Source organism: Aquarana catesbeiana, linkage group LG01 (genome assembly GCF_042186555.1).
Source record: "Aquarana catesbeiana isolate 2022-GZ linkage group LG01, ASM4218655v1, whole genome shotgun sequence".
NCBI classification, from domain to species: Eukaryota; Metazoa; Chordata; class Amphibia; order Anura; family Ranidae; genus Aquarana; species Aquarana catesbeiana.
In genome coordinates, this window is record NC_133324.1 from 247,114,950 (window position 1) to 247,127,637 (window position 12,688).

Consider the following 12,688-nt stretch of genomic DNA (forward strand, 5'->3'; position numbering starts at 1 on the left):
AGGACATCGCAGGATCCTGGGGACAAGATAGGTAACTTTGCCTGGATCCTGCAAAGAAATCCCGACTGTGGTTCGGGGTTACCGCTTTTGGTAGTGAAAATTCACCCTGACCCACACTCGGGAATACCGTTAGGAAGGTTAACAGACCAAAAGGGAGCAAATGAAAAGTTAATCGTTTCAGTTTACATACTACAAAGTTTTTAAAATTATATTTTTTCTGGGAGTATGTAATCTAAGAAATTTAAACTGCAGCGGCATGTGGAAAATAAAGCCAATAGGTGAATTTCTATAGCTATTCAACAACTGTATCAAAGACTACTTTTACATACAGTGCTTTGAAAAGTTTTCATACCCCTTGAAAATGTCCCCATTTTGTCATGTTACAACCAAAAACGTTAATATATTTTATTGGGATTTTATGTGATAGACTAACAAAAAGTGGCACATAATTCTTAAGTGGAAGGAAAATTATAGAAAATGATAGGTTTTCAATTTTTTTTACAGTGTGGTGTGCATTTGTATTCAGCCCCCTTTACTCTGATACACCTAACTAAAATCTAGTGGAACCAATTGCCTTCTGAAATCATCTAATTAGTAAATAGAGTCCACCTGTGTGTAGTTTGATCTCATTATAAATACAGCTGTTCAGTGAAGCCCTCAGAGGTTTGTTGGAGAACCTTAGTGAACAAACAGCATCATGAGGGCCAAGGAACACACCAGACAGTTCAGGGATAAAGTTGTGGAGAAGTTTAAAGCAGGGTTAGGTTATAAAAAAAATATCCCAAGCTTTGAACATCTCACAGAGCACTGTTCTGTTCAATCCATCATCGGAAAATGGAAAGAGTATGGCACAACTGCAAACCTACCAAGATATGGCTGTCCACCTAAACTGACAGGCCTGGCAAGGAGAACATTAATCTGAGAAGCAGCCAAGAGACCTATGGTAAGTCTGCAGGAGCTGCAAAGATCCACAGCTCAGGTTGGAGAATCTGTCAATAGGACAACTATTAGCTGTGCACACCACAAATCTGGCCTTTATGGAAGAGTGGCAAGAAGAAAGCCATTGTTGAAAGAAAGTCATAAGAAGTCCCATTTGCAGTTTGTGAGAAGCCATGTGGGGGACACAGCGAATAGAAGAAGGTGCTCTGGTCAGATGAGACCAAAATTAAACTTTTTAGCCTAAAAGCAAAACGATGTGTCGGGTGAAAAACTAACACTGCACATTACCCTGAACACACCATCCCCAGCATGAAACATGGTGGTGACAGCATCATGTTGTGGGGATGCTTTTCTTCAGCATGGACATGGAAGCTGGTCAGAGTTGATGGGAAGATGGATGGAGCCAAATACAGGGCAATCTTAAAAGAAAACCTGTTAAAGTCTGCAAAAGAATTGAGACTGGGGCAGAGGTTCACCTTCCAACAGGAAAAGGAACCTAAACATACAGCCAGAGCTACAATGGAATGGTTTAGATCAAAGAATATTCATGCGTTAGAATGGCCCAGTCAAAGTCCAGACCTAAATCCAATTGAGAATCTGTGGCAAGACTTGAAAATTGCTGTTCACAGATGCTCTCCATCCAATCTGACAGAGCTTGAGCTATTTTGCAAAGGATAATGGGCTAAAATTTCACTCTCTAGATGTGCAAAGCTGATAGAGACATCCCAAAAAAGACTTGCAGCTATAATTGCAGCTGAAGGTGGTTCTACAAAGTATTGATTTAGGGGGGGCTGAGTACAAATACATTCCACACTTTTCATAGATTTATTTGTAAAAAAATGTGAAACCATTTATCATTTCCCTTCCACTCTAGGTTGGTCTATCACATAAAATCCCAATAAAATACAAGTTTTTGTTTGTAACATGACAAAATGTGGAAAATTTCAAGGATATGAATACTTTTTCAAGGCCCTGTATATACAGGCTTTCATTCAGAAAAATCCGTAAATGGGGATACTAGCAACTCCTAGTGCACAAAATGAACATGGTGAATGCCAGGATTAAAGGTTTAGACTGTGTCCAGATGTTAAAGGTACACTTCTTTAGAAGTTTCATTTTTGTCTTTAAGATACCTTTAACATGTGGCTCCTTTTTGCAGAATAAGGTTATGCGGTTGACCATCTAAGTCATATTCTGGCTGCCATTGACATAAAGTGAACCCAATCTTTCTGCACATAATTGTTAGCCTGCAAGGGACCAGTGAGGGGCTCAAGTATTTAAAATGTGTACAAAAACGTTGTTTGTAACACTTGTACAAAAGACCTGATGATTTGAATGACTTTATAAATATTTATATTTAAATTAGATGAGGAGTAAAAGATACGTTCTAGAATAGTTGGCTTTATATGCAAAGTGGATATTATTTTCAATATGAGTTTATTGAAAAAAAAAATCAAAATACAAAACAATAAAACAAAGTGAAAATTGGACATTATAACAAGTAAATTATTACAGTATTATCAATAATTGAACCATGCATTTTCTGTCACATTGCCAAAGTAAAACTAGGTTTACAATCGCTTTGATTGTATATAGTCATGTCTTTTTGTTAATTTATTCCATAGAAGCATGTTCCACTTATTTTGTATTTTCTCCATCAACTGAAAAGCTCTGGTAATTCTGGTATTAGTGCTTCAGTCCTAGGGCTACAAAATGCAGATAGCATGCTTTTGGAAGGATATAAGATCCCATAGCAATTTTGTTATATGAATCATTTATAAACATAACTTTGATAGATTTTATGTTTTTCTTTTACATTTTACATTTACCTTAAACAAAAAAAAACATACAATAATACAATTGCAGTCTACAAACTTGTCAGGTAGCAGATTACGCTATTCATAGCCGTGGTTTATTGGTTACTGCATTTTCTACATTGTATTTTGCCTTTTTAAATAAGCCTATTGAAACACAGAAATTCAGCTTCACTAGTGTTCCAAGAGCAAGAGAATATCATGGAATACATGTAATGTTATATTGTTTGTCTTTTTTTTTTTTTTAGGCATGGTTCCTGCACTTTTCCCTGATGAAGAAAAGGAGTCTGTTTTAAGCCAAATCAGGGATGAAGCTAGTAAAAATGGGATGGGCCCAGCAAAAGAAAGCATTTGGCAATACTTTGTTAACAAGAGTGCCAACAACCTCCATATTGTTCTTGGAATGTCCCCGGTTGGTGACACACTAAGAACAAGATGCAGGAATTTTCCAGGTAACAAAGACAGCCTTTTTTTTAAAATATTCAAACCATTTTACATCACGTGGTTTAAAGTAAAGGCCTAAGAAAGCATCAAAAGTATTTTTGTAGTAACAAAAGTTAAAGCTGAATGCTAGACAAATATAATGGACAAAAATGATTGCAGTATTTTTTGTAAATCCTCTGTACTGCATAACTCAAAATGGGAGAGGAGCTCAAAAACATGGAGATGGATGGAGAGAGCAGAGTGACAAAGATGAGTCAGTGTGCTGTTTCACCTTTCACCATTTGTCACAGGCTGAGGGAGGGACAGAACCTGCAAGTGTTACATATTTGTAGCGTAGGAAAAATTAAGCCTCTTCCCTGTCTGACAGGGCTTTAAACCTTAGAACTGGATGGACAGAAATGCATAAAAATTGATTCTTAATTTTTGTATTTCTCTCTTTGCCTGAAATTTAGCTTTAAAAAACATATTGGGATTGATTTACTAAAACTGGAGAGTACAAAATCGAGTGCAGCTCCGCATAGAAACCAATCAGCCTCCAGGTTTTTTGTCAAAGCCTATTTGAACAAGCTGAATTTGGAAGCTGATTGTCTGCCATGTACAGCTTCACCAAATTTTGCACTCTCCAGTTTTAGTAAATCAACCCCCTTTGTCAGATGCTGATTGATGCCAGTAATTTCCCAATTTATTGCTGAAGGACATGCCAGCATGCCACTTTTTGGGTTTGAGATACTCAGCACACAGGCTCAAATCCAATACGATTCTAGGAATATGGAACCCACGACACTACTTAACAACCTCAGACCCAGTGAGATATTATAAATAAAGTGTCCCTTTAAAATTCAGGGGATGGGCCTTTACTGATTAGTTGCTAGTATCTGCACAGGAAAGAATGTTAGCAGAAATGGAAATCCACACGAACAGAAAATAGGGCAAAGAGAAAAAAGGAAAGAGTGGGGGAGAGGGGGGTACCCAGGAGACGACTAATTCAGCAAAAATTGCAGACAGACATTCCATGTAATACTCGAAGGAAGGGCTGGAGTTTATGAGATGTACAAAAATTGATCCAGGTGTACCATAATGCCAGATATTTTGTATAGCATTCATGAAAGGAGGCCATAAACTCCATGATGAGGTTGAGCTCTGAAAATGGGTTTTAGTCCTAATAACCTGTCTGTTATTGACGAATATTCCGTTGGATTAAACCTTGGAATGAATGCAGCTGCATGGTAAAATAGATTTTTTCCAATTACTGCATGTTCTCACTGTAATAATTTTTACTGCACATTATACCTTTCTTTATATTTTCAATGTTATATAATAAGTCTATGATATTTTATTTCAAGGTTTGGTGAATAATACTGGAATTGATTGGTTCTTGCCCTGGCCACCTCAAGCCCTGTATGCTGTTGCTAAATCATTTTTAGGTAAGTGTACTAAGAGCTACAGTAATTTGTACTGCCAGGCTTGTTGGATTAAGCAGGGCAGTGTGGATATGCGAAGTAAGGCCTTATTCAGACAGGCGCTGACACCTGTATGAGCACCTTGTTCATGCAGCTTCAGCCGCCAGGTGCGTTGTGCAGACAGTCCATTCATGTCTCTTGGGATGCAGTGGCTGCACAAACACTGCCGCTCATCCTAGTTTGACAGCAATATGGGTAAGTGACCTCAAAACACTGTCTGCATTCAGGGCTGCTGCACCATCACAGCTGTCAAATTGGGATGAGCAGCTTTGTTTAGGTAGCCACTCTGCAGCACCCAGCACTTGGTGTCTGAAGCTGCATAAACAAGGCACCCATTCACGGGTTACGGGTATCAGCACCCATCGGAATGAGGCCTAACCAAAACAAACCAATCACAAATCATTTTTCACTGAACTAATTTTAATAAATTAAAATCAAATTGGCAACAATGGGCCAATACAGCTGCATATTATCTTTGATGTTTATTCTACGGATTTACTGAACATAAATGTTTCTCGATGTTTACTAAAGAAAAACCGTAATGATTTATATCAATATTAATGTTGCTTTTTTAAATGTAGACATTTTTTAAACTGTTGTTTTTTTTATCAGTTTTTATTGATACATATTTACACATTTAAATGCTGTGATGCACAAATAACATTTAATACAAGGCAAAGTATTCCCAAAGTACTTTGAGTTAGCTAAAGAGACAGCATAGCAAAGAAAGCTTTGTCTGATTAAAATTTTAGGCTCAGCAGTCTGATAAGGGATGCATTAATGATGTGATGATGCATTAAAGTAATATTGAACACTCAATTCTTTTACTAATATATTCTGATCAACCAGGGAAACATTCCCCAGCATATGAATTAGTCCATATACGTGCCAATCACTTACATGTTGCAGACTTCACTGTCACTGGCTCCAGATGCCTAAGCACAGCTTCCCCAAACTTCCTGTTGAGGACAGTGCACTCTCTGTACCAAATCTCTTGGGGAGGGAGGAGACGAGCCCAAGGGAGTGACTTGCTGTTCTAAGGCTTTGTGTGTTTGTGTTGACCCACGCAGCCCCCAAAATGGAGCAAGTGCTCTTGAGTTTCTTGTCAGGAGAGCTCTGTAACTATCGTACACAATCACTACAGGCAATGACGGTCATATTCTGATGATTGCAAGTTGTATCAAACCGATGTGCTTACAGTAGATGGAACAAAAGTTTCCATCCGACTAAATTTTAGTATAGAATCCACAAAGTATTTGTTTGCTTTAGGAAGCCTTTCTGTAATCATTATGCACAGAAAAAGATATAGAGTAGCTCCTGGTGATCAGTTATGGCAACATTGTAGACACTGCTTGATACTACTATTATACTGAGCCTATGACTACATCTTCTAGGCTTCACCAAATTATAATTTTACATATTTAAAACCATGCCTGACAGTTCTGTTGCCATTTTAGTTGTTTTCTGCTCACATACTACAAATCCGGGCTATATAACACACTATTCCACCATAATAAAGTTTTAACACACTAAAAAACTATAATTCTACCACTTTACAAGACTCTGGTACGGCTGCATCTTGAATCGTCCAGTTCTGGTTACCAGTCCTCAGGAAGTATGTGCTGGAAGTGGAGAGAGTCCAGAGAAGGGCAACAATATTGATAAGAGGACTGGAGGACCTCCGTTATGAGGAACAACTGCATACATTAAACGTATTCTCCCTGTAGAAGAGACACTTAAGAGGTGATATGATTGCACTATACAAATATCTATGTCAATGGTGACCCAAACATAGAGAAAAGACTATTCAGTCTCATGACACTTACTGTAAGAAGACACGGGGCCATTCACTGAATTAGGACGAGAAGCTGTTTAATCACAAACTGCTTAGGGTATTGTTAGAGAAGTAGGGATGTGGAACTCCCTTCCACAATTGGTGTGGTGTCAGCAGAGAGTGTTGTTAAGTTCAAAAAGCTCTTAGATGGCCATCTTAGCAATCACAATATACAGGGATATGGGAATGGGTAGAGACATAAATACATACACACTTGTACACCCACAGAAGTAGAACTGGATGGACTGATATTCAACCTTATCAATCATGAGACTATGAGATTTGGCAGGGTGTTGTATGCATTTCAGCAAGGCTGTTAAAGGACAAAACACCAGTAAGGTCTAGTTGAATTTAGCATGTTTTAATGTAAGCTATGTTTTCTGTGTGCTTCAGGAGAGAGCCAAATGATCCCATCTCAGGATTTAGAGCCAGTCATCAACCATGTTGTAATGGTCCATGATTCTGTGGGAAAGTTCAGCAAAATATTCCAGCAGAAGCTGAGACGCAGCAACTATGTAACTCCGAAGAACTACCTTGACTTCATCAACACATATTCCAAACTGTTGGAAGAGAAGAACCAGTTTAACTTGGGTAAAATATTAATGTAGACTTAAAATAATAACATGTATACTGATACTGTGATTTCTCAAAGCTTTGGTTGTGCTGCTTGTAGGAAACCCATGGCTATAGTAGATTTCCTTTGAGAGGCAGAGCAAAATGTTATCTCCAAGGATTTAATTTTTCAGGTAGCAGCCTATTATACCCTCGTGATAAAGAATGAAGCTGGATGTATCTGAAATGTTTTTATAGACTTGCACTTTTATAGGATAGACAGTGGAATCAATTTCTAACAGCCAGCTGTATTATAATGATCCATTCTTTTCTAGCTATCAGAGAAATCACAACGGGCTGTGTCACACTGACATACAATGCTGTAATACTGTTCAAAACAAACTTTTTTTTAGGTCAGCTTATCACACTAGAGGTTGCATAAAAATCTTTTTTGAGATTCAGTGGTGTACATCCAGAGCCCTTGCAACTCAGATGCGTTTCACGCTGATTAGTGCTTACTCAGAGTGATCTCACGTAAACTCCTTTATTTAATTTAAAGGGCCATCTCTGCCATCAGGTTTGAACCTTCACCAGCTGTCATTGATTAGGTCACTATCGATATATATTAAGACCTGGCAATTGTAAACCTACTTGGTAGATGACTTTTTATATTGATGGAAGAGTTCACTTGAGAGCATTCATTGAATAAGAATTAATTAGCAGTAGACGACGTACCTGCACATCTGGTGGAAATGTGAACGGATCCATCTGTTATGGTCAATGGTCTTTCAGATATATGGGGATGTCTCTGATGAGTCTCTCACTCCTTCCCCCACCATAGCCCTATTATCTATTTTACCGGGTTCAGTTAAATCTCAGAAATCATGTCTTTTAAGATTTTTCCTTTCTGCAGCAGGGCCGCATATATCCAGATTTTGGAAATGCAAGTCTACTCCTCCTTTGTCCCTCTGGGTGGACATAATCAATGACACTATGCTAATGGGGGAAATGCAGGCAAAAGAATTGCATAGTTGGGAAAAATCCACCACCCTATGGTACATCTGGATGCACTACTCCATTTCTCTGAGACTGAGAATTAAACTCAAACAATAAGCTCTGACCATTTTGTGATATTAAACAGGAGGACTCGTATTCACTATATATTATTCTCTCCCTCTTCTGCCTCTCTTCTCTTTTTCTTCTGTTCTACCCCTCTCTATTTTTTCCCCTTGAGCATTATCATTCATTGGTTATTCTGTGTCACTTGATGTTGCATAGATTATTTATATGTGTAACTAACCTGACATTATAGATATCGCCTCTGCCCCTGATCTTAGATCTGGGTGACTGAGGACATCCCTATTCCCATAGTAATTGATATTGATTAATGTCCCTATATTTGGATGTCTATGTTGACTGACAACCATCCTTGTATGATCAATGTCAAGTTGTATTCATAATTTCTATGTGTATGGCATGCCTTTATTGTAAGAAAGAATTTGCCATTACACTCACATGAATCAAAATTAAAAAACGCATGTAGACCTGGAAGCTCCTTTGCTGCGTGCGCTCCACTGTCCGGAAGTGAAATCACTGGAAGTCCCGCTCATCGTGTTTTGCCTGCCCAATTGGTGTCCTGAGGAGCATTTGACTCGTATGCTGAAAAGCACAGGGTCAGTATTCTCGGGTGAAGTTTTTGTCTGCATGGATTACAGAGTGGAATGCATATTATTGCATTGATGAACTGTTTACAAAATAAGCCCCTTTAACATTGGCTGAATGGGACTTTTGTATATGACCTTTCTAGTTTTGGTGATGGTGAAATTGTGATGTAATTTCTTCATATACTTTGTATTGTGGATAAGAATTGGTGACAGCGCTGTGGGTTTACAACTTTCATATGTATTTGAGGTGGCCTGACAAGGGTTACTGAGGAGCAGCTGCAGTCACAAACACATATAATTGTTTGGGTATTTAATATATATACATTTCTGCACATACTATGGGTACTAGAGTGAGTGGAGCACTTACATAAAACGTAGTGCTTGGTGTCTAAAATTTTTCTTTAGCTATGTATGATGCAAAATAAAATAAAACAACTAGCAAGCACTGTATAAAACAATTGACATTATAGATTCAAAATTAATAAATCATGCTAGTGAGCATTTTTTGCAAAGTTTTTATTTATGCCCAATTCAAAGTATAAAACAGGTACCGTACAAAACAAATAACAAACATCCTTGCGTGCAACCTTTTATAGCAGTGGTAAAATGTACAGGATATAAGCATCATCTGGCATGTTAAATATTGAAATACTGGACATGTTACATAGTTACATAGTTACATAGTAGGTGAGGTTGAAAAAAGACACAAGTCCATCAAGTCCAACCTATGTGTGTGATTATGTGTCAGTATTACAATGTCAATTGTTAAATTCACAGAAAGAGGATTATCGTTATTAAAACAATTTGGCCCTACAACAAAAAACTGAGAATTAAAGCAGGAATAAGCTAATATGTGTTAAATAACATTAGGTTGGGAGCATCAGAATTCTGGTCTGCATTTTTCAAGTTGGGGTTAGAATATGTTTGAATAGAAAGGCCAAGTCAGGAGAAGATACACTGCGTAGTTTAAATGGCCCTAACAATATTGTGATATTGAGCTCATCCTGCATACAGAAGGAATGAGGGGCCGGCAGTTTTTCTGGAGAGGCCCCTTAACACCTGCAAGATTTTGGAAAATCTTTATAAAGGTGCAATTTAATAACCAAGAGTGTAAAATTGCAATTGACCTGTCTTCAGCATTGGTGGCCAACAGAAGGCAAGGCGTAAAAGTGGAGTTAGCTGAATGAATACAATTGGGAACTTTGGTGGTGTTTTCTTGGGCTTTTTTTGTAGATAGAAAACCTATGTGGTTTAGGTGAATGAGAGATGTAAGATGTAGAAGATGAGTAGCCAGAATTTTAGTGAAGATTTTGAGATGTGCATTTAACAGCAATATTGTTTGATAGCTGGTTCAGGGTGTTGGGTAAGGGTGTTATCTTTAAGGATAACTATGGGGGGTAAGATGGGGGAGAGGAGATTATACTATTAGCACAAGAAGTCATCCGGGCCTGGTGAATTTCCTAGTTTGGTCTCTGAGATTTCTATTTGAATTATATCTGAAACTATAGGGGGTCCAGGATTTAATGATCTGAGGATTTTAGCTTCGGAAGGTTAGAAGAGGCGAGGCATGTCTTTGGTGTGGTATGTGCTGCTGACTTTCTTCTACTCTGTTACCATTCTGTATTATGATGTACTAAGTGCGTTGTCTTTATCATACATACATTGCAAGTCTTCAGTGTCTCTGTACTGTATACTATAGATTCTAAATCCTATTTTTTAATAAAAATGTTGAGCTGTGGCAGATTGATAAATGACTTACATTTTATTTCTTTCTCAGCACAGTGCAAACGTCTTGAGGGGGGTCTAGATAAGCTTAAGGAAGCTGCGGTACAATTGGCTGAGCTGAATTTAAAGCTGGCGGAACAAAAAGTCGTATTGGCTGAGAAATCAGCTGCATGTGAAGCATTATTGGATGAGATATCAGTTAACACAATAGTAGGTGAGTTATACACAAGATCAAAAGACAGCTAAAGTTCCCCAGCACCAAAGCCCCCCGGGTATTCCCATTTGGTTAGCACATCTCAGAACATTACCTCCGGTGCACTACAACCCTAAGTACTGAAGTCTCGGATCGAAATGAAGACACAGTAGATATCTGCCCCAGTGACAAATGTCTAAATGTGAAATTTCCCCTATTTTGTAAGAATTTCTATATATTTCTTATTGTGTATGTGAGACAGGAAGTGATGGTAATTCTTCTCAGTGTAGCAAAGATGGTAAACAAATTGACCGGGTTCCCCAGACAGACTCTTTTTTCCATTTTTTCTTTTCTTTCCTTCTTCTGTTTTTCTTAGTCTTCTCTCCCCCCCCCCCTTTTTTTCTCCTCTCTAGTTAATTTTGTTTTCCCCCATTTTTTCTCCTCTTCCCTGTTTATGATAATTTTATCTATGGTGAAGGGGATTCGTGAAGCCAACAATTGACCGTGAGGTCGGTCAACTTTGGCAAGGGGGGTTCATGAAACCTGATATTTTATGGTAAACGCAAATTGTTTTCTCATTCAATAGACCACCTCATAGATGCTAAGTACTACTGGTGCCTTAGGCCATATGGGCCAAATACATTTACTGGTGGATCTGTATAGTTATCCTACTGGACGACTCTTTTTTTAATCGATTACTATGTTATTGATCTATATAAGATTTAGTTTTCCACCTTCTTTCCTACAAGTTTTACATGTATGTATGCATCTATACTGGACCCCCAAAATGGTTCACTTCAGTTGGGATCTTCTTTCTTATTCCCTCTCTTTGTACACCTATTCTATTGTGTAAACAGAGCTATATGTGAATCGTTAAGTCCCGGTCCACACAGGGGCGACCTGTCAGGCGACTTAGACAAGTCATGCTCCATGCAATGCAATGGAACCATTCTAATACGAGCGAAACTCAAGTCGCTCCGACTTAGAAAAAGCTTCGTGCACTACTTTGGGGCGACTTCAGAGTGGCTTGCATTGACTTCTATTAAAGAAGTTGTTTACAAGCCGTGCTGAGGTCGCATTGTGCAGGGCGGCTTCAGAGTCAGACGACTTTTTGAAAGCCACCCCTGTGTGAAATGGCACTTACTGCTCTGCTTTGTATTGATTCTTTCTTATTTGTACACAAAAAATTCAATAAAAACGATTGAAAAAACTGTCAGGGTAATAATTATTCCCCACACTATCCCAAAAAAAAAGGCTTTACATATACACATCAAATCACCCTATGAATGCCATATCGTGTTATTGATTAATACAGCTGAAGAGAAGAAAAAACTTGCTGAAGAAAAGGCTGCAGAAATAGAGGAGCAGAACAAAGTGATTGCTGTAGAGAAGAAGGAAGCAGAGAGTGCCTTGGCAGAGGCTTTACCTATATTAGAAGCTGCAAAACTGGAACTGCAGAAATTGGACAAGTCTGATGTCACAGAGATAAGGTAAAATGAAGCTCACCTTGGATTTTTGTAACTTTCACTTTTGTGTCCTATTTATCAGAACAATCAGTGAAGGAAATGAATAAAGACTGTTACTTTATTGAGGGGCTACAGCAAGTTTTGTTATAGAGCCTGCCAGAAAAATGCTGTAGTGTATTACTTTATGAAGGTGTAATATTCCTTGTTGCTCTTTTTTTAAGGGTTGTGATTTTTTTTTTTTGTGGTTTTGGGAAGCATATTCAAAGAAGTATAGGAATGAGGGATTACCAGTCTTCTATCTAGCACAGTGGTCATGATGAGATAGGCCATCCCACACTGAGAGAAGAAGAGGGCATATATACTCTTCCTGAGGAAGAGTATATATCTCGAAACGCGTCGGGTACTCCCCGCATATGTGTTCCATGTGTATTGGAGTTTTATGATTGTGAATTGTTTGCACTGGCATTTGTATTGCTATTTTTTTGTATGTATTACGTATGCTGCATATGTACCCTTATGTACCACAGACCCCTTTAATTATATATACTAATAATAAACACTTTATCATACCTAATTCTACATTTTCCATACTCTTTA

At 38.2% G+C, this 12,688-nt stretch overlaps 1 protein-coding gene across 1 annotated transcript in view; it reads left to right on the forward strand.

The window, feature by feature from the left end:
- Window positions 1–12,688, forward strand: part of DNAH10 (dynein axonemal heavy chain 10) — a 246,788-nt gene that overhangs the window by 146,727 nt on the left and 87,373 nt on the right. Inside the window, exons 53-57 of the mRNA XM_073627593.1 lie at window positions 3,002–3,205; window positions 4,541–4,621; window positions 6,885–7,082; window positions 10,485–10,646; window positions 11,941–12,115. Coding sequence (XP_073483694.1) covers window positions 3,002–3,205; window positions 4,541–4,621; window positions 6,885–7,082; window positions 10,485–10,646; window positions 11,941–12,115 — 820 coding nt within the window. The remainder of the gene's footprint in view (window positions 1–3,001; window positions 3,206–4,540; window positions 4,622–6,884; window positions 7,083–10,484; window positions 10,647–11,940; window positions 12,116–12,688) is intronic.